The following is a 25,303-nucleotide window of genomic DNA, read 5'->3' as shown; positions in this document are numbered from 1 at the left end:
ATACATAGTCGAACTGAACTTGATATTTTGAAATTTAAATTATTTATCAAAATTAAAATTTAACTTGAAATTTATAATTATTTAGTCATATTTTGCATAATTCTAAGTAGATTTTGTAAAAAATCAAGATAGAAAAATTTTAACGTGCTTTATTTTTTCTTTTTTATAATAATACATATTATTATATACCCAGATTTGCTTTACTTTTACCACCCCCATAAAATTTCTGAGATAAACGATTATTATATTTTTTATGGTAGAACAGTATATGCTTCTATAAAGGCACTTAAATCTTTGATAAAATACAGTGCCGGTATATTAAAATATAAAAACTCGACTTTTTCGAAATATGATTCTTTGATCCTTTTGTATCCAATGTCATATTGTGCTTTAATTTCCAAAATTTTGTATACATCTTCCTCAAAAAATTTTTTCTTTGGTCTTCCTCTTTCTTTTATTGGATAGCCGAGTAGTACGAAAATTTTTTTCAAACGTTCTTTTCCTATTGAAAGTGTTTTTGCCGTATCTTCGAGAGTTACATTTGGATTATTAATGTATTCTTGATATTTTTCTTCAATTACGTTGAGAAACTGATCGGCGGGAACGGTTGGGAGTTGAAAAGTTTTAAGATCTTCTGGGTTTTCGAGACGAACCAAGATATCTTCCATTTTTTAATTTGTACATTTTTCAATTTTTCAAAAGATAATTTAAAAATACTAGTTATTTGATAAAATTTGTTTATTTTAAATAAAACAATTTTTTTGAAAAAATTATATTAATGATTTGAAGGCAAAAGCCAAAAACTTAATAGATAAAACGCTCTTTCTATATAGATCAACTTCTATTATTAAATTTATAAAAATGGAGAGATTTTGCAAATTATTTTCTAATATATTATATTTATAATCATTTTATTTATCCCATTAATAATTGTGAACCCAGAACATCTTCCCTTCAAAGTGCCAAGCATCAACACACATTCTCACTCACAAATTTTTAAAACTCATTGCCAAAAATCTAAAAAACTCACAATTTTTTTAAATTGATAACCCTCAAACCGTTTCCAATCAATAATTTGAGAGTCTATATGATAATGTAAAAGTTAAAACATTCAAGTATTTAAATATTTCTTTAAAATATTAAGTTTTTTATTTTTCCAATAAAATTCTAATATCAAATATTTTTATTTAACGATTAATTTTATTTATATTTTTATAGTTTTTTTTAAGAAAAAATATTGTTAGGGTTTTATGGATTTTCAATTAATATACAAGATAATTCATGAATGTATATATTTCCAAGTTTTTAAGGATGCAACACTTTACATTTGTAAACTGTCAAAAATGAAGTCACGCTATTTTTCATGCATTACAAGACTATCGTATCGATTCATAAATGACTTCACTAAGAGGAATAAGTTGTCATTCCGTATGATACGAAGCAAGAAAAGAGAAGAAGTCGACCAATCTCAAGTAGAATTGTTCATCACAGAAGTAAATAACATTATTGAATACCTTCCGTTAAACAGGATCTTCAACATGGACGAGACTCCTGTAAATTTTGTTTTCTTACATGGAAAAGTTCTTGCCAATGTAGGAGATCAAGTTACAGCTCATCTACCTAATGATTTCAAACAATCCTTTACAGCAATCTGTACAATTTCGTTGGATTGTAAGTTATTTCCAACAATTTTCCTAGCAACAGGAAAAACTGACTTGTGCCACAGACAGTTTGATGGGATCGAAACGAGATCTCCATACAAAATAATGCATTCTGGTGGTAACACAAGTACAGATGTAATGTTAGACTATCTTGAACTTCTTCATGATTGGGCAAATAAAGAACCTTGCGCTCTTCTTATAGATCAATATAGGTCTCACATAACATCTCCTGTTGTTGCTAAAGCTTCCAAACTCAATATAGAGCTCATCTACATTCCAAAGTCTGGTACTGACAAATACCAGCCTCTTGATAGGCGTGTATTCGGAGCTGTGAAGGCAAAGTATGCAATGAAAGTTGCTGATCGCATCTTTGAGAATTCGACTCCTATCTCCAAACCAGAAGCTGCTTCCTGCTTTATCCGAGCATGGAACACAGTCAGTTTAGCCACATTGATAACTGCTTGGCGCATTCCAGGTTCAAACCTAGAAAATTTCGATCAAGAAACTCTAGGAGCGCAAGCAGATGAAAGCGATGATGAAAATTCCTCTAGTGATGGTGAATTTGAGGAGGATGAAGAGCCTTATTCCGATAATGAAGATGATGATGACGATTACCATCAATAAACAAATAATTATGCTTTGTTTAACGATTTTTTGATTTCGAGATTTGATCATTTTTTAAAAAATCAAATTAGCAAAGCAACATATAAAATAATTAATAGCCTACTATTAAGCATTTTATATCTTCAATGATTGGCTATGCATAAAAAATCTCATAATATGAAAAACAAAAGTGAGTTATAATACGGTGTAAACAAGGTTATTTGCTTATAAAATGGATCTACATCAATTTTGTACTATGATTTATGTTAAATGATGATTAAATACCAAATTTTTGATTTGATTTCAAGAAAACAAACTGGTATTTGGACGTTGCAATAATAAAAGAAACTTATTTGTGTATCTAGTTTGGATTCTTTATACTAAAACAATCTGGTATGCATTAGTAAGTTCTGCATGATCAAAAATTTGCTCAATAAAGAATAATACGGTTTCTATATTAGTGTAATAACTGCATGTACAATGAAGTTACATTTTCCTGAAAAGAAAGATTCTTTTGCCCTTGAAATATCCAAATTTTGTATTTAATGAGATAAAAATTCTTTAAATTTTAGTTATCATTTAATATCGTGCATTGCTAGGTTGTATTGGTAATAATGACTTGTTTGTATTTGTAAAATTCGCAATGAGAAAGCTGATAAATTGATTTCACTGTTCCATTAAAAAAAAGATAATCGTTTTTCTCAGAATTTTTACACAAATAAAAATAAATAATATATATTATTTTAACTAGATGCATTGATTTACTTGCATTTTTTTCATAAAATAAAGCATATTTTATAAATTTTTTTTCAATCTGTAAACTGTTCACAAAACCATTTTGCATGGTATAAAAAGGAGTCTAAGAAAAAAGTATAAAAATTAATGAAGAATATAAGTAATGTTTACAAGTAGTCAGCAAATATGGATAAAAAAATTTCAAGCTAAGTCGGATAATTTCAATGTTTCGTAATTATGTAATAATTACAATGCCTATAACATTGGTCTAAATCAAATCCAATTAAAAACCATAGATTTTGTAAAAAATGAGATTTAATGCAAATATTTTCGCCGTTATTCAAAGATTAAGAGTTGTGGTTTGGTGCCGAGGTTTATTTATGCTTGAAGTTTATTGTTGTTATAACATTTTTAGATGAAAGTTCTTTTTTGCGTAGATGCGATTTGAATTTTTTGAGAACTTTGAGTTTTTTCGCGCCTATAATGAGCACTTTCAACAAAAATTGTTTGGAATTGCATACAAATGAGTTTGGCCTTAAAATTGTCGATAGTGTCTGCATAACTATGGATATGCTCGATCAAATGAGGAGCAAAAAGGTCCAAAAAAGGGGCTTTTTGCAAGATTTTCACTCTCGAGCTTACATTCAACGATGCTTTCAAAATTTCAATCAACAACATTTGTTTACATTTCACATGTTGTTGCTCAATATGTTAATCAATTGTGGCATACTGATTTGAAATTTCTGAAGGACGATAACGGTAACCTTCAATATTTAATTTCATTTCTTGATGACAGAAGCAGATACATTATTTGCTGGGATGTTTTCGATACAAAAGAAATGAAAAATACTGCCAGAGTATTTCGTCACGCAATTGATTTAGTCAAATTAGTTCCACATGGAATTCTCACAGATAATGGAACAGAATTCATTGGAAAAGATTTTGAAGCGGTTTGCCAAGAATTCAATATAAAACATTTCAAAACTCATCCGTACTCTCCAGAGGAAAATGGAAAAATTGAAAGGAGTTGGGAGACTCTTTTCAAGACAAACCCTGGAGTGAACGTCTTTGAGTTCATCCCCAATGTTGTTTCCCAGTATAATAGGGTATGGAAACACTCCGCATTATTCAAACTCTTTGGGGAGAAATTGACTCCATTTGAGGCCTGGGAAAGAGGCCCCAGATGGACAAAAGATCTCTGCGCTGAACCAGGCTTCGAAAAAAATCTTAGAGATTAACAAATAATTTCAAAAACAAGAAAATTCAAAAAATCACAAAAAGGAAGTTAAGCAATAAACACTTACATTTATTACATTTGGATTTTTTAAAAAATTCAGTATTATTTTTAGAAATAAGATAATATAGTTCTAAATAAAACAAAGAATGTTAAGAATGAAGAAGGAATTAGCGCATGCAGCTGAAGCACACTCACAAATTACTCTCAATATCCACTCAAATCATACAAAGTTTTGTCGAATAGTTTGATATAAAGACAAAAAATTTACAATTTTTAATTAAATCCGAACAATCTTACATATGCAGCTGAAGCACACTCACAAATTACTCTCAATATCCACTCAAATCATACAAAGTTTTGTCGAATAGTTTGATATAAAGACAAAAAATTTACAATTTTTAATTAAATCCGAACAATCTTACATATGCAGCTGAAGCACACTCACAAATTACTCTCAATATCCACTCAAATCATACAAAGTTTTGTCGAATAGTTTGATATAAAGACAAAAAATTTACAATTTTTAATTAAATCCGAACAATCTTACATATGCAGCTGAAGCACACTCACAAATTACTCTCAATATCCACTCAAATCATACAAAGTTTTATATTTTCATTTTATTGTTTCTTAATAAAGAATTTACTTTAATATTCTTAATTGTTTTCTTTTTATATTTAATTTTTGATATCTATTTTAAAAAACTTATACAAATTCGAGTCAGCTAATAATTTAATTGAAAAAATAAAAAGAAAACATATAATTTTTAATCCGTCTAATTGAATAAGCAATATTATAAATATTATGTTAAACGGTTAATTTTTTCTCAAAAAAAATTATTTCGAATTTCCGAAATTTTTGACATTTTGGCTGAGAACTATGGTCTGCGAGGTACATAGATAGAATCAGTACCTCGCAGACTATAGTTCTCTATATGGCGCCGAAAATTTTTGGTGAAATGTCGTCGCATTTCACCAAAAATTTTTCGGCGCCATAGGAAGAATTGGAGGGTGTGAGATACTATTACATGCTATAGTACTCACACCCTCCAACTCCCAATCAAAATCGCATAAAATTTGCTACTTATCTTCAGATTACCTCCCATTATAAAATATATCATTGCTATCCCATCGTACTATATTTCCACCCTATTGTATTTAAAAATATAAATTTTTTGATAATATATTTTTATATCTTGAATTTTCAAACAATATATTCACAGATAATATAATGGGAAATCTATCTCAACCTAGCCTTAAAGTACCAAACTCCTGCTTGCATTCTCACTCACAAATATTAAACATCCATCTCCAAAAAACTAAATTCTTCACAATTTTTTTAAAATTGAGAACATAAAAAACGTATGCATTCAATAATTTAAGATACTAACAAATATTACAAACTTCAAAATATCAGATATTAACGTTTTTCAATTAAAAAAATATCATTTTGCTTTTCAATTCGAACATAAATCTTAAATATTTTTAATTAATATCTGATTTACAGCATTATTATCCATTTATAAATCTGACAAATAAATGACAAAACCATCATAAATAGTGTCACTTTTTGTCAAAAGTGAAGTCAGGCTATTTTTCATGCACAACATTAAATGCCTTCTTCTTATTGCTATTCCGACATTTATATATTGCATTCGTAATAATTCTGATATTTGTTGTGTTATATACGAAAACGATAAAAACGGTTTGACAGAAAAGTGACAACTTTACGTGTCAAAAATATAAAAAGTGATATTTTATTCATCATTATCTTCTTCATAATTTATTTCATATTCTTCGTCTTACCAACAAAAGATGGGAATGTGAACAATTGCGGGCAATTTTTAGCCATTTTGGCTTGGAACTAGAGCCTGCGAGGTACATGGATAGTATCAGTACCTCACAGGCTCTAGTTCTCTATATGGCGCCGAGAAATTTTGGTGAAATGTGGTCGCATTTCACCAAAATTTTTTCGGCGCCATAGGATGAATTGGAGGGTGAGAGATATTATTTCATACAATACTACTCTCACCCTCCAATTCCAAGCCAAAATGGCTAAAAATTGCCCGCAATGTGAACAATTGCGGGCAATTTTTAGCCATTTTGGCTTGGAACTAGAGCCTGCGAGGTACATGGATAGTATCAGTACCTCACAGGCTCTAGTTCTCTATATGGCGCCGAGAAATTTTGGTGAAATGTGGTCGCATTTCACCAAAATTTTTTCGGCGCCATAGGATGAATTGGAGGGTGAGAGATATTATTTCATACAATACTACTCTCACCCTCCAATTCCCAGCCAAAATGGCTAAAAATTGCCCGCAATGTGAACAATTGCGGGCAATTTTTAGCCATTTTGGCTTGGAACTAGAGCCTGCGAGGTACATGGATAGTATCAGTACCTCACAGGCTCTAGTTCTCTATATGGCGCCGAGAAATTTTGGTGAAATGTGGTCGCATTTCACCAAAATTTTTTCGGCGCCATAGGATGAATTGGAGGGTGAGAGATATTATTTCATACAATACTACTCTCACCCTCCAATTCCAAGCCAAAATGGCTAAAAATTGCCCGCAATGTGAACAATTGCGGGCAATTTTTAGCCATTTTGGCTTGGAACTAGAGCCTGCGAGGTACATGGATAGTATCAGTACCTCACAGGCTCTAGTTCTCTATATGGCGCCGAGAAATTTTGGTGAAATGTGGTCGCATTTCACCAAAATTTTTTCGGCGCCATAGGATGAATTGGAGGGTGAGAGATATTATTTCATACAATACTACTCTCACCCTCAATTTTAATTACTTAAACTCATTCTATTTTTTTGACATGTAAATGTCACTTTTACTGAGATCTGACACAATGTCAGATCTCTTTTTTTCGTATATAAGAGTTGTTCTTGTTCGTTAGTAAAAAGTCTCCTTCCTAATCCAAAATTCTGTCCTGGGCGGTAACTTCTATTTACCTTCCATTTGCTATGATAATAGTTGAGCGATCTTCTCTTTATGTTAGTAAGCCTTTCTAATCGACAAAAGTTTGGAGGAATATGTACATTTGAGCAAACTTCAAAATAATCAAACACTAATTGAATGAGATCAACCTTTAAATAATATTTTGATACCTCTTTTGATATGCAAATTCACCACTTTCTAATTGGGCTTCTAATAATGCGAGACTTAGGTGCCCAGGATAGTATTCAACCATTTTACGTACGTAAAATAAAAGTGACAAAATAGTGAACGATAGGTGTTTTCCCCAGCCTTAAAGGGGTGGTAAAAGTAAAGCAAATCTGGGTAATTAACATATTCATAATGTTTCACCCTTTCAAAAATATAATCCTCCTCCTCTCAAATAAACGTACATACGGGTGGCCTCTTTTTTCAAAAAATTAAAATTTGAAATTTTGGGCTCAAATATTAGAGATTTTTTCAACCTTCAACGATATATGTTGTCTATATCAGACCTCCTTTCTTTTTGATACTTAACATTGTTCCTAAATCTTAGCCGTTAAGACTGTTCTGAAAATATTTTTTTTTCGAAAAAATTCGAAAAAAATTCTTAAAATTCAAAAATCCCTTAATTCCTGAGGATTTTGGAAAAAAAGTTTTTACATGAACATGTGTATATTATATGAAGTATATTGATAAGGTAAAAATCAAATTTTATTGCATATTCATCGAGAAAATAAACTAACGAATCCCTCAAAATTGAGAGGGTAATCCTCCTCCTCTCAAATAAACGTACATACGGGTGCACCCTTAATATCTTATGAATCATCCAAAAAAAATTCAAAAATTTAAAAATGAAAATAAAATCTACAAATTTGCTCATAAAATGATTATTTTCATAAAAATTTGGAAAATATGATAGCAATATTTATTGACATAGATTATAAAAACATCAGAAAAATTCCCGAAATGCAAAGATTAATGAAATTTAGTAATTAAATCTATTGATTATTATTGGTTTTGAGATAATTTGTGATGATATATAGATAAGCATCGGCATTTATATAAGTTCATATAAGACAATTATTATCTATATAAGTTCATATAAGACAATTATTTTTTCCCCTTCAGAGTTAAAGAAAATAACAGGAAAAATGGCTTTTAGAAAACAAGTAAAAGATTTGTATATGTAATTTTTATTTGAATTGGTTAAAAAAATTTTAATAAGAAAAATTGATCAAATTTTTGATCATCATTTAAAGCAAACAGCATATTTTTTTCAATTAATTTATACTTGATTCCTACTTTTCGTATTTTTAGTATCTTTGAAGTGATTGAATATACTTTTTGAAACAGAATGCAAAAATAGTAAAGCTATCAAAAGCTTTAGTATTTTAAAGATGATTCATTAGGTTTTTTAACATAAATTTTTATTTTGAAAAAATCGATTATTTAATTAAAGGATTGTGTATAAGATTTTGATATTAAACGTTGCTTTAGTAACTAAGAAATGTATTGTGATAAAGTTATTGTGTTAGGTTGAAGTTGGGTTTGGAATATCTTTGCATCAAATCCGAATTTTCAAATTACAAAGATTTGATGCTATCCCGATAATATTCGAATCATTTCCCATTATACCCTTAATTGGATGGACTGGAAATTAATTGTATAAAAAGTTATTCAGCAAGAAATAAAAAATGTGCACGTTTGGAAAAAAAATTCGTGACTCCATCAGTCTGAATTTTTTTCGGCGTCATGACGCCGACCCCAAAAAATACCAACAATTGAGAATTTTTCATGGTATTTTCCGGCAAATGCCATGTAAAATCTTTTCAATTATTTTCCACGTAATTCCAAATTAATAAATATTGACATACTCATCTTAAACATATTAGAATGCAATGAACGCACTATAACCAACTGATAACCAGACATTTTACTATATTATAATACTATATTATAATACTATATTATTCTCAAAACCTTACCATATTACCATAATACTATATTATTCATAAATAGACAAACATATATGATCTTCCCGAGTTGGAACCCCTCCGTAATATTCACTAACTAATACATGTTTAAATTAAATATTAACAAAAAACAAAATATACGATTACCAAAATTTTGGTAATGGATTAGTTGAAGGCATCGTTGGTTTGTATCTTGGACAGCGAGTGCGGTGATATGATTCAAATTCATATTCTTCATTGTCCTTTATTATTTTTTGCTTCAAGTTTTCATATTTTCGATACATACTTGAGCTTGAAATGATTCTGTTGAACTTCTTTTCTAGTAATTTTAGCTTTTCAAGTTCAATTTCGTTTTCATATTTCTCGGATTGATCTTGTTGCGATTCACCAACATCTGAAGATCTTATTGTTCTAATAAAATCGCCATCAGACATCGAATAATAACTAAAAGGAAGTGTGTCGACGAGGATTATATTTTTATAAAGAAATAGACAATTGCATGAGTAATCTTTTTTTAGGCATGAAATAGAACTATTTGGGTCAACGACAATGACGCGAATACCTTCGATCTGATCCATTGTTCTCAGAAGTAAAGTTGACGACGAAGTCATTTAAATAACACTTTTGAGAAAGGAATTCAAAACTTAAAAATATTTGAATAATCGTTTTTGTGAGCATTTAACTCATCAATTATTATGCACATGAAATGCACCATGATAAATACAATTTTCTTTAAACTAAGTTTGTATTCAATTCCAGAAGTTTTTTTTCGGTTTCAATGTATTTGAATTTTCTTGATCGTTTGGTATTAGCATAAATACGCGTTCTAGTTAATTTATTTTAATTAAATTTCTTTTGTAAAGTTCTCAGAAAGTTGATTTCGAAGATGCAATAAAGCTTAATTCGATTTAGGAATATCCTTTTCTTACTGCATGTAGTTTAAAAACTTTGATTATTTATCATATAAACATAATTTTCATTTGAAGAAATCAAATTTCACTTCGATCTTATGCCAAATATACTCTAGAAATATGATAATTATAATTTTTGTTGGTTTTCCATTTGTATTATCCATTTAGTTACTTTTTGGGATATATCGAAGTAAAATATTTTTGAGAAGAAGAATTGAAATTTAATTTATGACATGTTCGCAATTTAAGGGTGCACATCATTTTAAATGACTACTAAACAATTTTATTTATGATCAAATTTTATATATTTTTTTGGATCAAATCCATTTTAATAGAATTTATATACTATTCATCTATTAGTAAACACTACCGTATATTATTTTTTAAGCTATCTTATTTTTTGAAATTTTATTCAAATCTTTGGTCGCAAGAAGAATTGCATGATAAATAAAAACATTTGATCAAAGTCAATTTTATTTTTCATATTCAAATGGACTGAGTGTTAACATTTAACATTTTTTGCTAATTGTCGTCAAAAATTAGGCGTAAAGCAAAAATTAATATTTCATATGGTTTTATGATAGATAAGCATTATATTCCCACTCATTATATTCGTAAATTTTGAGGTTTATCCTTCGCTTTTAACATCATTGAATTTGATTTTTATATAAAATAGTTATATATTAGAAAATAATATGAGTTTATGTGATATTATTTTTCAGAAGATTTCATTCTATATGCCTATGAAAAGTACTCTCAAAACTAACTTTTCCTAATTATAATTAAATCTAGAATATTGTATTATGCTTAGTATTATTTCATTTTTCTCATTCAATTTAGAATTTACAAATGTCAAAAAATTGAGAGCTGTCACTTTTGATGAATTTCTGTTTATTACATTTCAACCTTCAACGATATATGTTGTCTATATCAGACCTTCTTTCTTTTTGATACTTAACATTGTTCCTAAATCTTAGCCGTTAAGGCTGTTCTGAAAATATTTTTTTCGAAAAAATTCCAAAAAAATTCTTAAAATTCAAAAACCCCTTAATTCCTGAGGATTTTGGAAAAAGTTTTTACATGAACATGTGTATATTATAGAAAAAATCTCTAATATTTGAGCCCAAAATTTCAAATTTTAATTTTTTGAAAAAAGAGGCCACCCGTATGTACGTTTATTTGAGAGGAGGAGGATTATATTTTTGAAAGGGTGAAACATTATGAATTTGTTAATTATATAATAATATGTATTATTATAAAAAAGAAAAAATAAAGCACGTTAAAATTTTTCTTTCTTGATTTTTTACAAAATCTACTTAGAATTATGCAAAATATGACTAAATAATTATAAATTTCAAGTTAAATTTTAATTTTGATAAATAATTTAAATTTCAAAATATCAAGTTCAGTTCGACTATGTATGTAGTAATTCCTCAATAAAGTGCCAAAACCCTATTAAAATATATGAACATTTTCAACATTTTAATGTTTTTATTTAAAAATTTGTTGGAATATGAGCTTCAAACAATTATTATGTAAATAAAAATAATTAAATATATGTATTTATTCGTATTACAACCGTAGTAAGTCGATTCTTCCTTTCTTCTACTGAGTTTTGAATTTGATTTCGAATTGTAAAGAGACTCAAAGGGAAAATACTAGCGGATAAAAACTACCTCCATGAAAGGGTCATAATGGACTCAAGTTGTATTTTTTGATATTTTTTGCTTTTCGAGCCTAAATAGGTAGCCAAGATAATGCCTAAAAATAAGGTTCTAAATTCTGAAGTTTACATGATCCTCTCGTGTGCACCCTTAAATTAAAATTAAATCATAAATCAGAGAGGAACCTAGTGGACACATGAATTGGCTGTAGTGAATGATGCAAAATTATCATATTATAATGCTTGATTAATGAAATTTTGAAATCAAAAAATTATTTTTCTTTTTTATATTCTAAATTAACTCAATTGGAATACTAGGTTATGATATGTTGGAAGTACTTTCAAAACATCATAATATCAATCTCTTAAACTTTTTACTTTGGTACCAAATTTTTTGAGTGAATGATGAAGACAGAAAAGCTAGTTTTGAATGTAAATCCAAAAGTTGAACTGATTTGATAGATATATATTTAATGCATAAGATATTTTCTAAACATCATAAGAAAAAATAAACATTGGTTATAAAATACAAAGTTATATATATACTACTCAATTAACATATCAATTCTGTTTAAAACTACAATTCAAACTACCAAAATTATTTATTGATAAGAACAATCAGTTCTGATCATAAGCTACCACACAAGTCTATATATCAATTATGTTTTTATCAATAGCAACATAATTTAAGAAATGAAAATTCACTTTCTTCATGTTGAGAAATTCATATTTCTGGAATTTTTAGTGTTGCTGCAACCAAGTATTATTCCATGTTCTTTATAAAACTAGAATGTCATTAATATGGTATCTTATAGCGATTGCGACATATATCGATAATTGAAATATGATATGTGATATATATTCCAATCTGGAAGAAATTTATATGAAATGATCAGAATTGGTTTAAGCTAATTCTCTTCCATCATGCGTCTTGCGCTTGTAAAATAAATCAATTGTGTAATAATAGTTTTGGAAAGTGTTGTTTCTCATTAAGAAGAAAGCCATGAAGTTGTCAAAATGCCAAAATCAATGTTATAATCTTGTTTAATGTCGATTTTAATTAACTAATCTAGAATGTTTGATTTTTTAGATGTACGTTTAAAATAAAAAAGAAAATGGATGATGCTTCAATAGTTCTTCAAAACTTTGATAAGGAAGTAGAATGCAGATGTTCGTTTATTAGATCTCACTCCGAAAATTTAAGCATTAACATGCTTAGTGCACTTGATCTTGCGCTTATGGGAATTCCAGAACCAGTACGCAAGATGTCTGTTAAAACATTGATGACACAATATGATGGAGATATAATTAAGGCATCAAATGCATTTGAGCAAAATGAAAACGAAGATAAAACGCAATTACAAAATCAAAATCAGAAGAGAAAAGGCTACCAAGCAAGATTTCCGCGTACTCCAACAACTGATCTTACATCTCCATATGGACACCCGGTTAAAACTACAAAAAAGGCTCAGCAAAAATAATTGTATTTAAGTATTTTCTATTGTTTTATATTTTATAAAAATAAATTATCTATTATAAGTCGCTTTTATAAAATGGGATCGCCTGTCCCAGTAAAAAATATCATTCTTACACTTTTGAATGATGCTATTCTATATCATTATGGAATAGACTTGAAAGTATTTCAATAATTATATGAAGTCAAATGATTGAAAATATAGATCATCTTCATCAATTGGTGCTTCAATAGAATCAAATATAACGCTATTTTCATTGTAACATATGCACTTTTGTTGGTCTGGATATCTTATTCCGGGAGTAGCAAAACAAGGATCTCAAGCACCTAGATAACTTATAACCTATATATACTCTAACAATCATTGACATTGAGAGTAAGAAACATTCATATTATCATATTAGTTCTGATATGAGTTATTATGAAAATGGAAAAATCGGCTCACGAAGCCAAAATCTCAGGTTTCAATAAGTAACCAATAGATAAATATTTTCTTTTGTGTAAAAATGATTTTATTAAATGCATAAATGATATTACGAATGTCATGGAATAACACACTATTCCACAGTCTTTTTCTGTTTGAGTAACTTTGACCGACAATAGAGTCAAATGCATTCTTGAGAGTCTGCGTATTTTATTCCTGGAAGCATTGCCTGTACATGTCTCCTTCAATGACACACTGTTCCATAATCTTGTTCTGCTGATTTCTTACGGTAATTTAAAAAAAATGTTAAGAATGTTAATGTTCTTTTCATAACATTTATATACGGGCTTCATTATGATGAACAGCGCTTAGAGTATTTTTTAATAAAAAAAATATAACAATTTATTCGAAAATTATAACACATTTCTTACATATATCTATGCTTGAACCAAGGGGTACATTGAATGAAGCCAAATACAAGCAATCCGATGACTTCTGCCGTACTAATATAAATCAAGTAATTTACAATTGGAGAAACAGACTTTTTGACTGTCATTATTTGGTCAAGGAGCTGTACTTCTGATTCCTCAATCAAAATATCCTTAATTGAAGAAATTTTTGTCCTTGCTTTTGTTAATGACAAATTAACTGTTTGGTTGAACGAATAAAATAGTGCTTGTGTCTCGTTAAGTGACGCCGACATAATTTTGTTCGCTTTGGCCACTGCGTCCATGATCTTAAATGTTCTTTGGTGCCAGGAATCAGTATAAGGCACCAAAGTATTGGTAATGAAGTCATTGAGCTGTCCATATGTTGCAACTTCGTCAATAACTTCTGCAAACTCTGATGTAATTTTGAGATAATCTTCAATTGTTTTGTTTGCGGCTTTGAGGTCGCCTTTCGTAGTTTCGTATGTTTTGAGTTCATTCCGCATTATAAAGAATGATGGATTTCGTAGTTTTTCTATCTTTTCTGGTTGAACTGTTGAAGATGTTGAATATGGCATTCCTTGGAATGTCCAGGCTTGCTTCCTTCGATTGCTAATCATGTCATCTGTGTTAAATGTGGCATTGAACATCTCTATTTTAGAAGTATAATCATCACACATTGCTGAGATGCCAATCCAGCATTTCGATATATCAATTGTAATAGGTGCATCTGTTATTAATGTTTTTTGGCCTTTTGAATCTGTATGTGTTGCATTTATTGTTTTATTGAAAATTGAAAGCGTAACTTTGAAATTTTCGTTATCGAGTGGTATTGATTTGAGACAAGGATCAATATCTTGCATTACTTTAAATGTTTTTGAGCCATCAGATTGATAAATATTATAATGTACAGTAGGATTTCCTTCGTTATCAGCAAAAACAGCACCAACTAATACAATTCCGCTAAATTTATCGGATATTCCATAAAATGGACCATCAGAACTGTGCGTTGTTATGATAGGAATCGCAAATCCGCCTCCACCATTTCCTTGACTAATTTTGAGATCAAAAGTAATTTGCCAATCACCATATGGGAGTGGTAAAGAACTCCACGCGGATCCTTTTCTGTATTGTATTGGCGGCGCAAGAATAATTTTTCCTTCTTCGATAATTGCAGCACCACCGATGTTCCAATAACCGATTTGATTGTTAGAGTTAGGATAAAATGGTGGAATTAAGTCGGCAGACTGTTCAAATCCTTTGAGATGGAGAAAGAATAAAGAAAACATTTTTTTTATAAAGAGATTTTTTTCTCAGATTTTAGACTTGGCCACATGAATGCATAAGCTATTGCACAGCAGAGATATGCAAGACAGGTCATTTACAATAATATACTGCTGCATGTTTACCATCTCATTTTTGATCCTCCTCATTTTTCAATTTTTGTTTACTTCTCATTACTTACAGTCAAATTGTATACCATCAAGAGAAGCAGCCAATAATAAGTACTAGTCACCACTTATTTTTGTATTAATGGTATTTTTATAAATTATTCTTACTGAAATAATGGTATTTTTCATTGAAAAAGCGTGGCTACTCAAGTGTTCTGTATGTAGCATGTTATTACTTTATAGAATTATGAAGATAATACAAAATAAAAGTAAATATGGAAAAATTAAAAAATGTAAAGCAAAACATGAATTTTTATTTGAATGTAACAAGTATATAAGCAATTTAAAGGTGAATTTGTGATCTGTTAAGTTTAATGAGAAAGAAAATGTATTTTTTATTAAAAAAATCGAAATTTTTTTTGAGTGATTGGTTGTTTGCATTTGAAATATGAATTAATATATAGTGCTATGGTTAATCAGTGAAATGGTATTTGGAAATAAAATTTTCGATTTTGTTTAATTTTTTTATTGTTGAGCATGAGGAACTTCAGTAACAAAGCAGTCAAACTCAATTTGTGCTTGATAAATTGCGCGCATGAATTCTGGAGAAGATAATAATGAAGATTTAACTGCTTCTGGCTTTTCTTGCAAACTTTCTTTCAGTCTAACCAGAACTGAATAAATTTCTTCCTTATCTCTGCTGAGAAGTTCTTTTGTCATTGGTTCCAATTGGTTGCTCATTGATAAAATGGAATTTGTAAACTATTCAATTTCTACCATGGGATTTCGTTACTCATTAGATATGTATACATCTACCAATTCTAAAAATAATTGACTTTTTATGGTTTAATGAAAGCTCCTCAGTTTGCAGGGATATGAGGGCACATAAATCTTGTCATCCAAAGTAAGTAACAAGAATCTATGTATAGAAATCTGTGGACAAATTGATTGAATGAAGCAAAGACTATATCTTCGAAAAAAGAGAAAAAAAAGCAAAAAATCGAAAACTGGGAAGTTTTACATACTTAACATTCTTTATTTTTGGCATAAAATATCATGTAAAAGTTGTCTAAAGGACAAAAATAGACTATTATGTTGTATATTGAGACGTTATTAGTTTTAAGGATAAAGATAAAAATAACGCGCGGATAATGCCCGAAACTCTCTTTTTAGATGAATAGTTCTTATAATTGGATCAATTCTTTATTCTATCCTCATGAATAGCTCAATCACATGTAAAAGATATTGATTACAAATGATCAACTTGTGATAATGTTTCACATGTGCAATGGTGTCATGTACTTCTAATTTATTGGAAATTCGAATTAAATCAAGAAAAATCAAATCTGAAATATAATGAAAATTTAATCATTTTATATTATTTGTAAGTGACGATGTGTGAATATCAATAATTTTACTATAAATTAGGTCCAATTAAAGATGAATTTATAATTGCAGGGGGTACGAGAAAAAACGTTATTTTTTTTAATAATACTAACAGAAAATGAGCTATTCAACTTATGCCCCAACATTTAAAGTTCCAGAAGGTTTTCCAGAGCTTTTAGCAGAATTAACAACAGAGATTCTTCGAGAACAACCAGTAGACGCTACAGGAACATATAAATTCTGTTATGAATTCTTCCTTCGCAAACAGCAGGAACAACAAAATGGCGGACAACAACCAGAAGCTACCGAATAAAACTATTTTTTATTGCTCTTGTATTTTCAATATTTTTATTAAATAAATTTAAAATTACATGCCATTACCTAAACTACCTTAAAACTGATTTTCTAATGCAATATTTTACGTTAATAAATGCATTCAATCTTAACCCACATCTGGAAGTATCCACTTAATGAGTTATTCTAATTGAGTCTAAAAGGCTTAAAAGTATTTTGCATTAAAGATTTTAAAGTTAAATCAAAGCTGTCATTAATTGAGTGAATTTTGGGATATTATCTCATATTAATACTTTTTTATCCATTTAATAACTAATAAAATATTTCCACTATGAATTATTACATAAACAATGCATGTGTAGTCTCAAAGATGTCTTTGTTTAAAATATATTTTCAAATGAACCAAAAAAATATAATATATATACAAGGTTCACAGCTCGAAATAGGCCAGTACTTCAACGTGTTATGGTGTAACTGTATGTTTTACAAAAATTATTTGAATAAAATGAAATAAAAATTATTTTATCTAACATAGAAATCAATTTACAAAATTTAACATTCATCAACCGGTCGCGGTTGAGCAGCGTCTTTAAGCTTTCTTGACAATCGCATAGCTTCTGATGTATTTTTATAAATGTATCCTAAAAGTACGCGGCATTGGTCTTCATATGTTGGATCATCACGGCGTGTTTGGAGTTCTAAAAATTCATCAAATCTTTCAATTAAAATCTGTAAAGCAGCCAATGAAGCGCCTGTTGGATTTCTTGCTGCCAAACGCTTTATTGTTTTTAGCATTGTTAATAGTGATGGACGTAATGGTGATGGAGCTAAATCTATCCTTGATTCATCAAAATCAACTGTAATATGCTCTTTTTTCTGTAAAAATTGATCAAATCTTTCTGCTATATCCTTGGACTTTTTGCTACTTGAAATGCTTGTATTAGTTTTTCCAAATTTAGAATCGGAATCTGTAAAACCATCAGATTTCATTAATTCTCTCTCTGAGTTTTGTAAATCGCTATGATTTAAATCATAGCCATCGTTTGTCATTTTGCTATCGCCCTTCTTTTTATCAGGCTCATCTTCTCTTTCAGAAGTTTCTGGAGAAATTTCAACTGGAGAGAAGCTGGAGCCTCCAAGTAAGCTTACTAATGAACTTTCATGATTTTCTTCCCCCTCTGGTTGTTTTTCTGGAGTTCGAGGTGTCGTCATTTGAAGTGTACGTTTATTTTATAATTGAAAACCAACGATATTATATAAGGATTCTTTTTTCAAATGAAATATCCATAGAATACAATAATATAGCCATTTTATGGCTCATAGCTTAAATTATTTCAATCTCTGTCGAAAAAAATGTTTCAATAGAGAATTTGAAGTGATGAACACTTGAATATTATACCAGTTTTAGCAAATTTCAAATATTCTATAGATGGGACATCGTAATTCTTGGCTTCAGTATGGTATAGTTTTCATATTAGTATAAACAAAAAATAATTCATACCTGAGAGAAGCTCAAACCATCTCCAATATCTGCCAGTGAAGAATTCGAGCCAATTTTGTAGATCAATCCTTCAAAGATTGTATTGTGAATGCAAGAAAAATAAAAAGGAAGAAATTTTACATCAGGAATGAAATAAATAGTTTAGTAAAAATAATCATTGCATACAAACATTAACTAATTTAACTCAAAAGGATGGTCACGCTTCAATGTTGTTAGTCTCTGAACAGAAACAGCCTTTGATATTCCTTTCTTCATTGCCATTGGAATTGGCTTTCTAAATGAAGGAGGGCGATCTGTATTCTGGTGAGGTATTGTTGGTAATCTTGGTGCTTTATGAGTGAAGAAATCTAATGAATAAAACTTTGACTTTGAACGGAGAACATATGTTTTAACTGGAGGGAATGTAGTTATTTCGAACGAGTCATTCTCCAAAAATACTGCAATTCCACATTTATTATTTGTATTATTGCAATATTTTGAAGCAGAAAACACGGTCATACATTTTCTTTTGAACATAAATTCTACGCCTTTCTCAACACATTCGTGCCCTCTAATAATCATGTCAATTGCATTTCTATCGATGAATTCAGCGCATTTATCTTCGCCAAAGAAGTATCCACAACCACGTGAAGATGGTTGAAATCCAGTAACGTATGGACTTGGGTCTGACCAGAGTATAGTTTGTGATAATTCGTCAACATATCCAACAAGAGGCCTTGGAATCATTTCGAGTTCGGATATTCTGGAAAACTGTGGACCAATTCCTCCATGGATACATAGATATCTCATATTAATGATTGCTGCAATTGGAATTTCGCAAAAAGTCATATCGAAAAACGGAGTTACATCACTATCTTTGTATGTGTTTCTTAGCTCTTCACCAAATCCTCCTATGCGATACATTTCTGCAAATTCATGGTTTCCTCTGATTACATATACATGTTCTGGATAAAGAACTTTTAATAGTAAGATAATTGTGCATGTTTCGAGTGAAAATTCCCCTCTGTCTACAATATCGCCGAGGAATAAATATTTGTTTTGAGGTGGCCAGCCTGAATGTTTGAAAATTCGGAAAAGATCCATTAAATGACCGTGTAAATCACCTACAACGATGAATTTTCCATTTAAGTGCATAATTTTTTCATCTCTTCGAAATGCTTCCGCTGCACATCCACAGATATGTCTTAATGTCTGAATATCAAGGAGAGGAAGTGCAATTTTATTATTATCATTATCTACACCTGGTATTGCCCTTTTAGTAAAGCATTTATAAACATCATATAGGTTTTGGATATTATCATTTAAAGCATTCATTGTTTTACAGAAAAGTGACGCTTTCTGAATTTATTAATACAAGTATGTTCAATAAATATAGAATAAGATTTAAGTGTTAGTAGAAATTGAATCCTTTCAAATAAAAAAATTGAACGGTTTGATAAAACAACTGATATATGAAATATACTATTGATCATTATTATTGAATAAAAAATTGAATTGATAGAAATTAATAATAATAATCGTATGAAAAATCCTATTTCAAATTTATTTTAATTTTAAAATCATGAATAAGTGATAATGAATGCTCACTGTAATAAACAGAAATTCATCAAAAGTGACAGCTCTCAATTTTTTGACATTTGTAAATTCTAAATTGAATGAGAAAAAAGAAATAATACTAAGCATAATACAATATTCTAGATTTAATTATAATTAGGAAAAGTTAGTTTTGAGAGTACTTTTCATAGGCATATAGAATGAAATCTTCTGAAAAATAATATCACATAAACTCATATTATTTTCTAATATATAACTATTTTATATAAAAATCAAATTCAATGATGTTAAAAGCGAAGGATAAACCTCAAAATTTACGAATATAATGAGTGGGAATATAATGCTTATCTATCATAAAACCATATGAAATATTAATTTTTGCTTTACGCCTAATTTTGACGACAATTAGCAAAAAATGTTAAATGTTAACACTCAGTCCATTTGAATATGAAAAATAAAATTCACTTTGATTAAATGTTTTTATTTATCATGCAATTCTTCTTGCGACCAAAGATTTGAATAAAATTTCAAAAAATAAGATAGCTTAAAAAATAATATATGGTAGTGTTTACTAATAGATGAATAGTATATAAATTCTATTAAAATGGATTTGATCAAAAAAATATATAAAATTTGATCATAAATAAAATCGTTTTAAATTACTTCTTCATTTAAATTATAACAATTATTTTTGGTTTTATATTTTTTGGATCAAATCCATTTTAATAGAATTTATATACTATTCATCTATTAGTAAACACTACCGTATATTATTTTTTAAGCTATCTTATTTTTTGAACTTTTATTCAAATCTTTGTCGCAAGAAGAATTGCATGATAAATAAAAACATTTAATCAAAGTCAATTTTATTTTTCATATTCAAATGGACTGAGTGTTAACATTTAACATTTTTTGCTAATTGTCGTCAAAAATTAGGCGTAAAGCAAAAATTAATATTTCATATGGTTTTATGATAGATAAGCATTATATTCCCACTCATTATATTCGTAAATTTTGAGGTTTATCCTTCGCTTTTAACATCATTGAATTTGATTTTTATATAAAATAGTTATATATTAGAAAATAATATGAGTTTATGTGATATTATTTTTCAGAAGATTTTGTGTTCTTCTTCAAAATTTTATTTTTTATTAAAAAGAATCTTTACAAAATATACATTTACTTTAATTAATATTTAAAAACGTGCTCTATCAAAAGTTCCAAAAATTCAATATTTTAGCTTTTCTGAGGTGTCACTTTTGATGAATTTCTGTTTACAACACTATCAGTATACCCAGCTGTGAAAGGTATATTGAGGAATTAGGTTTGCAATATTGTAATTTTTGTTATTTTTTTCCAAATTGAGAGGATTTTTGACGATAGAGCTAGACTATTTTTGAACAACAATTTCATAACCTTAAGGGTGCACACGAGAGGATCATGTAAACTTCAGAATTTAGAACCTTATTTTTAGGCATTATCTTGGCTACCTATTTAGGCTCGAAAAGCAAAAAATATCAAAAAATACAACTTGACTCCATTATGACCCTTTCATGGAGGTAGTTTTTATCCGCTAGTATTTTCCCTTTGAATCTCTTTACAATTCGAAATCAAATTCAAAACTCAGTAGAAGAAAGGAAGAATCGACTTACTACGGTTGTAAATACGAATAAATACATATATTTAATTATTTTTATTTACATAATAATTGTTTGAAGCTCATATTCCAACAAATTTTTAAATAAAAACATTAAAATGTTGAAAATGTTCATATATTTTAATAGGGTTTGGCACTTTATTGAGGAATTACTACATACATAGTCGAACTGAACTTGATATTTTGAAATTTAAATTATTTATAAAATTAAAATTTAACTTGAAATTTATAATTATTTAGTCATATTTTGCATAATTCTAAGTAGATTTTGTAAAAAATCAAGAAAGAAGAATTTTAACGTGCTTTATTTTTTCTTTTTTATAATAATACATATTATTATATAATTAACATATTCATAATGTTTCACCCTTTCAAAAATATAATCCTTCTCTCAAATAAACGTACATACGGGTGGCCTCTTTTTTCAAAAAATTAAAATTTGAAATTTTGGGCTCAAATATTAGAGATTTTTTCAACCTTCAACGATATATGTTGTCTATATCAGACCTCCTTTCTTTTTGATACTTAACATTGTTCCTAAATCTTAGCCGTTAAGGCTGTTCCGAAAATATTTTTTTTTCGAAAAAATTCGAAAAAAATTCTTAAAATTCAAAAATCCCTTAATTCCTGAGGATTTTGGAAAAAAGTTTTTACATGAACATGTGTATATTATATGAAGTATATTGATAAGGTAAAAATCAAATTTTATTGCATATTCATCGAGAAAATAAACCAACGAATCCCTCAAAATTGAGAGGGTAATCCTCCTCCTCTCAAATAAACGTACATACGGGTGCACCCTTAAGCATTATAAAAATTTGAACAAATTTTATGACGTACTAGTATAAGTTATAATTTATTAATTTCCAAAAGAATCGATTTTATAAATAAAATTTAAACCTTAAACTAGATTATTATAAAAGTGACATTTATTTACTTTCAATAACTTAATCCCAAGGTAAGAAGCTAATCCAATCATATAAAAATGTTATAATTAACCACATGTTTATTCATTTATGATATCATTATGCTTCAAAATCTATAATTATAAAATTCAAATTATCAATTATCAAAAAATCTTTATTTGTCATATATCAAATAGAAAAGTTAACATATATCATCTTTCAAACTATAATATAGTTAAATTCGAAAATTTCGAAATCAGATATTATTTAAATTTCTTACATGGTGGATGTATAAACAATCTAATGGTATATTTTTACTCCTCATTATCCACTCGTTCTAACTATATACAATCATGTGGAACTAGAGCCTTAAATAAGTCTATAACATTTTGATTTTTTTAAATGGTGATGCTATTAGTTTCCATAACTCTGAGAAGATAATTTCGGCTGGAAGATTTCCCAAGTTGAAAGGACGGTGATAGTACTTTCGAAGAACTTCATTGGGTCCATCTCTGGATAAGAGTGATATCGTATGAAAACACTCATATTTAAAATCGACATTATTGAAAGTATAAAACATTCGATCACCAAAACGAATTTCATCGGCTTTCTCGAAAAATAATCTCACACCGAGTCGGGTTTCAAAAACATGAAAGTCGACCATATCAGGTCTCTCAAAAAAATAAGGAGTATATTTTTGAATCTGGATGTTGTATTTCTGGATACAATTTGGAATATCATTTGTTGTTAAAATCTCAAGCATTTCTGTAAATGAATGAACATTTTCGATTTTAATGTGAAAAGCAGCACGTCCAATGACAAAACAACCTGGATTATATTGAACAAAAAACCACAAAATTGCATTTGTTGGCGAATCCAAATCTTCTGCCAAGAAAAAAAGGAACTTGTTCTCTAATATATACATCTTTTTGGCGTTCTTTGAATAAATTTAATTGAAAAAATTCTGAAAAATTCGGAGGATTCGACATCATGTAGCTATATAGATAGTTGAATATCTCCGTATTTGTTAAGAATCTGGAATCCGTCCAGAACGAAGAGAAAGGTGCATTATTTAAAACCATTATTTTCTGTCACTTTTTAAAATTTTGATTGAAATTTTATCAATAAATTCAAAATCAAAAAATCAAAAGGGGTGCACTCCGGTCTATAGGTAATCATCGACCAAAATAGTACGCATTAGGCTTGGCATATGAAGCATAGCAATATCATATATGGCATTATTGAATTTCACTCGTTCTATGAATTCGATATCTGATTGCTAAGAAAATGTTGTAAAATTTCTCAGAATCAATCTCGAAAAGAATTGTATTGTTCGAGTTATATAGATACTATTAGTTTTTGATTGGAATCAACACTTTAAAGTAAATTTGAAATTCTATTTTTAAAACAAACGCTAATAACACTTATGCTGAAGTGATTCATTTTTTATCTTTTTCCCATGACAATTTGCATTTTCTGTAGGAATATCTCTGGATCATGTCTCTGGAATACCTTTTTTTTCCCTTTTAAATTAACGAATGATGGATAATTCCTTCAGATTTGTTAAGCAACACTCATGATATGGAATCTAACTACCCATATTTGATAATTTTTATTTAATTTCTTAAAGAAACTATGAAACATAGATTAGTTTGGAATCACAAAGTAAATGGTGTAGTTCTAATTAGAAGATATTTTGTTTTTATTCATTCATAACATTAAATTTTCCAGTACTTTCTGAGCTTTTGTACGAACTCTTCTGTAACATCATCGATAGGTTGGTTAGAGTTAACGATGAAAACTTTTCCTTCCTTTGTGTATTTTTCTAAAACTGGCTGTGTTTGCTTCTTGTAGACAATGATTCTGTTTGGAATGCATTCTGCACGATCATCGGCGCGTCCAGATGTCTTGCCTCTTTCTGAGCAGCGGGCAATTAAAACATCTTCTGGTGCATCGAGAAGAGCAACTGCAGTGCATGGTGGGAAAACCTTTTCGAAAGCCTCTGCTTGTTCGATTGAACGTGGGAATCCATCCATTAAGAAGTATTCCTTGTCGGATGATTCGATTACGTTCTTGATTGTTTGGCAAATAAGTTCTGGTGGAACTAACTGGCCAGCGTTAATGATTTCTGCAACCTTTCTTCCAATTTCAGTATCTGTCTTCTTGGCAACTTCTCTAAGGATATCGCCTGCAGCAGCATATCCAATTCCATACTTCTGAGCTATACGTGTAGCTTGTGTACCTTTGCCGCAGCCAGGACCGCCAAGAACGAAGATAACTTGTTTTGTAGACATGACCACAAATGAAACAAAATTTTCTGAACGTAAACAATTGAAATTTATTTTTTGAATGTGTAACTTAAAAGTAGCAAATTACTTTAAGATTATTATCCTGCAAATAATTATCCATCTGAGCCTTAAACTTTACATGATCGGAGTTCACAAGGGAACAGGACAAATTTGCCACACGGCACTTTTTTTAAAGAAAATTAATGGAGCGGAGCGATACTCTGCTGCAGGAGCCCCAAGGCTCCCAATCATTACGAAAGGGAGCCTCAGGGCTC

General features: G+C 29.2%; 11 protein-coding genes across 11 annotated transcripts, besides 19 other annotated features; 4 read left to right on the top strand and 7 right to left on the bottom strand.

Moving 5' to 3' along the window:
- Positions 1-420: 420 nt before the first annotated feature.
- On the bottom strand, positions 421-668 carry TVAGG3_0156120 (uncharacterized protein; the record flags this gene model as incomplete). Its single annotated transcript, XM_051224802.1, has 1 exon — positions 421-668. A coding segment is annotated over one exon (248 nt), but the record flags the coding sequence as incomplete, so codon positions are not given.
- A 56-nt stretch (positions 669-724) lies between these two features.
- Positions 725-776: a mobile genetic element.
- Positions 725-776: a terminal%2Cinverted (terminal inverted repeat of LTR286 transposon ID:TVAGG3_0156110).
- A 654-nt stretch (positions 777-1,430) lies between these two features.
- Positions 1,431-2,285, top strand: TVAGG3_0156100 (transposon family; the record flags this gene model as incomplete). Its single annotated transcript, XM_001304253.2, has 1 exon — positions 1,431-2,285. One exon carries the CDS (start codon positions 1,431-1,433, stop codon positions 2,283-2,285), a length of 855 nt encoding a protein of 284 aa, XP_001304254.2.
- A 1,364-nt stretch (positions 2,286-3,649) lies between these two features.
- Positions 3,650-4,237, top strand: TVAGG3_0156090 (transposase family; the record flags this gene model as incomplete). The annotated part of the gene is made up of 1 exon (XM_051224801.1): positions 3,650-4,237. The coding sequence occupies one exon, from the start codon at positions 3,650-3,652 to the stop codon at positions 4,235-4,237; it is 588 nt and encodes a 195-aa protein (XP_051109787.1).
- Positions 4,238-4,304: 67 nt separating this feature from the next.
- Positions 4,305-4,357: a mobile genetic element.
- Positions 4,305-4,357: a terminal%2Cinverted (terminal inverted repeat of LTR286 transposon ID:TVAGG3_0156080).
- Positions 4,358-5,914: 1,557 nt separating this feature from the next.
- Positions 5,915-5,976: a mobile genetic element.
- Positions 5,977-6,096: 120 nt separating this feature from the next.
- Positions 6,097-6,205: a mobile genetic element.
- A 141-nt stretch (positions 6,206-6,346) lies between these two features.
- Positions 6,347-6,455: a mobile genetic element.
- Positions 6,456-6,596: 141 nt separating this feature from the next.
- Positions 6,597-6,705: a mobile genetic element.
- Positions 6,706-6,846: 141 nt separating this feature from the next.
- Positions 6,847-6,955: a mobile genetic element.
- Positions 6,956-8,357: 1,402 nt separating this feature from the next.
- Positions 8,358-9,789, bottom strand: TVAGG3_0156020 (uncharacterized protein; the record flags this gene model as incomplete). Its single annotated transcript, XM_001304254.1, has 1 exon — positions 9,296-9,763. One exon carries the CDS (start codon positions 9,761-9,763, stop codon positions 9,296-9,298), a length of 468 nt encoding a protein of 155 aa, XP_001304255.1.
- Positions 9,790-10,923: 1,134 nt separating this feature from the next.
- Positions 10,924-10,960: a mobile genetic element.
- Positions 10,924-10,960: a terminal%2Cinverted (terminal inverted repeat of Banshee-A3 transposon ID:TVAGG3_0156010).
- A 263-nt stretch (positions 10,961-11,223) lies between these two features.
- Positions 11,224-11,876: a mobile genetic element.
- A 955-nt stretch (positions 11,877-12,831) lies between these two features.
- On the top strand, positions 12,832-13,257 carry TVAGG3_0155990 (Nbl1 / Borealin N terminal family; the record flags this gene model as incomplete). Its single annotated transcript, XM_001304255.1, has 1 exon — positions 12,842-13,207. The coding sequence occupies one exon, from the start codon at positions 12,842-12,844 to the stop codon at positions 13,205-13,207; it is 366 nt and encodes a 121-aa protein (XP_001304256.1).
- Positions 13,258-14,046: 789 nt separating this feature from the next.
- On the bottom strand, positions 14,047-15,539 carry TVAGG3_0155980 (lectin, mannose-binding, 1 family; the record flags this gene model as incomplete). The annotated part of the gene is made up of 1 exon (XM_001304256.1): positions 14,052-15,341. The coding sequence occupies one exon, from the start codon at positions 15,339-15,341 to the stop codon at positions 14,052-14,054; it is 1,290 nt and encodes a 429-aa protein (XP_001304257.1).
- Positions 15,540-15,699: 160 nt separating this feature from the next.
- Positions 15,700-16,184, bottom strand: TVAGG3_0155970 (uncharacterized protein; the record flags this gene model as incomplete). The annotated part of the gene is made up of 1 exon (XM_001304257.1): positions 15,969-16,184. One exon carries the CDS (start codon positions 16,182-16,184, stop codon positions 15,969-15,971), a length of 216 nt encoding a protein of 71 aa, XP_001304258.1.
- A 753-nt stretch (positions 16,185-16,937) lies between these two features.
- Positions 16,938-17,198, top strand: TVAGG3_0155960 (uncharacterized protein; the record flags this gene model as incomplete). Its single annotated transcript, XM_001304258.1, has 1 exon — positions 16,948-17,142. One exon carries the CDS (start codon positions 16,948-16,950, stop codon positions 17,140-17,142), a length of 195 nt encoding a protein of 64 aa, XP_001304259.1.
- Positions 17,199-17,349: 151 nt separating this feature from the next.
- Positions 17,350-18,341, bottom strand: TVAGG3_0155950 (uncharacterized protein; the record flags this gene model as incomplete). The annotated part of the gene is made up of 1 exon (XM_001304259.1): positions 17,676-18,335. One exon carries the CDS (start codon positions 18,333-18,335, stop codon positions 17,676-17,678), a length of 660 nt encoding a protein of 219 aa, XP_001304260.1.
- Positions 18,342-18,742: 401 nt separating this feature from the next.
- Positions 18,743-19,953, bottom strand: TVAGG3_0155940 (phosphoprotein phosphatase protein; the record flags this gene model as incomplete). The annotated part of the gene is made up of 1 exon (XM_001304260.1): positions 18,799-19,938. The coding sequence occupies one exon, from the start codon at positions 19,936-19,938 to the stop codon at positions 18,799-18,801; it is 1,140 nt and encodes a 379-aa protein (XP_001304261.1).
- A 260-nt stretch (positions 19,954-20,213) lies between these two features.
- Positions 20,214-20,250: a mobile genetic element.
- Positions 20,214-20,250: a terminal%2Cinverted (terminal inverted repeat of Banshee-A3 transposon ID:TVAGG3_0155930).
- Positions 20,251-21,422: 1,172 nt separating this feature from the next.
- Positions 21,423-21,460: a mobile genetic element.
- Positions 21,423-21,460: a terminal%2Cinverted (terminal inverted repeat of Banshee-A3 transposon ID:TVAGG3_0155920).
- Positions 21,461-21,599: 139 nt separating this feature from the next.
- Positions 21,600-22,636: a mobile genetic element.
- Positions 22,637-24,416: 1,780 nt separating this feature from the next.
- Positions 24,417-25,044, bottom strand: TVAGG3_0155900 (cytidylate kinase protein; the record flags this gene model as incomplete). The annotated part of the gene is made up of 1 exon (XM_001304261.1): positions 24,459-25,034. The coding sequence occupies one exon, from the start codon at positions 25,032-25,034 to the stop codon at positions 24,459-24,461; it is 576 nt and encodes a 191-aa protein (XP_001304262.1).
- Positions 25,045-25,184: 140 nt separating this feature from the next.
- Positions 25,185-25,218: a terminal%2Cinverted (terminal inverted repeat of MuDR-4N1_TV transposon ID:TVAGG3_0155890).
- Positions 25,185-25,303: part of a mobile genetic element that runs on past the window's edge.

The sequence above is a fragment of the Trichomonas vaginalis genome, chromosome IV (genome assembly GCF_026262505.1).
Source record: "Trichomonas vaginalis G3 chromosome IV, whole genome shotgun sequence".
Lineage (NCBI taxonomy): Eukaryota > Parabasalia > Trichomonadida > Trichomonadidae > Trichomonas > Trichomonas vaginalis.
Note: the sequence above shows the minus strand (reverse complement) of the source record. Positions and strands in the feature narration are given on the sequence as shown.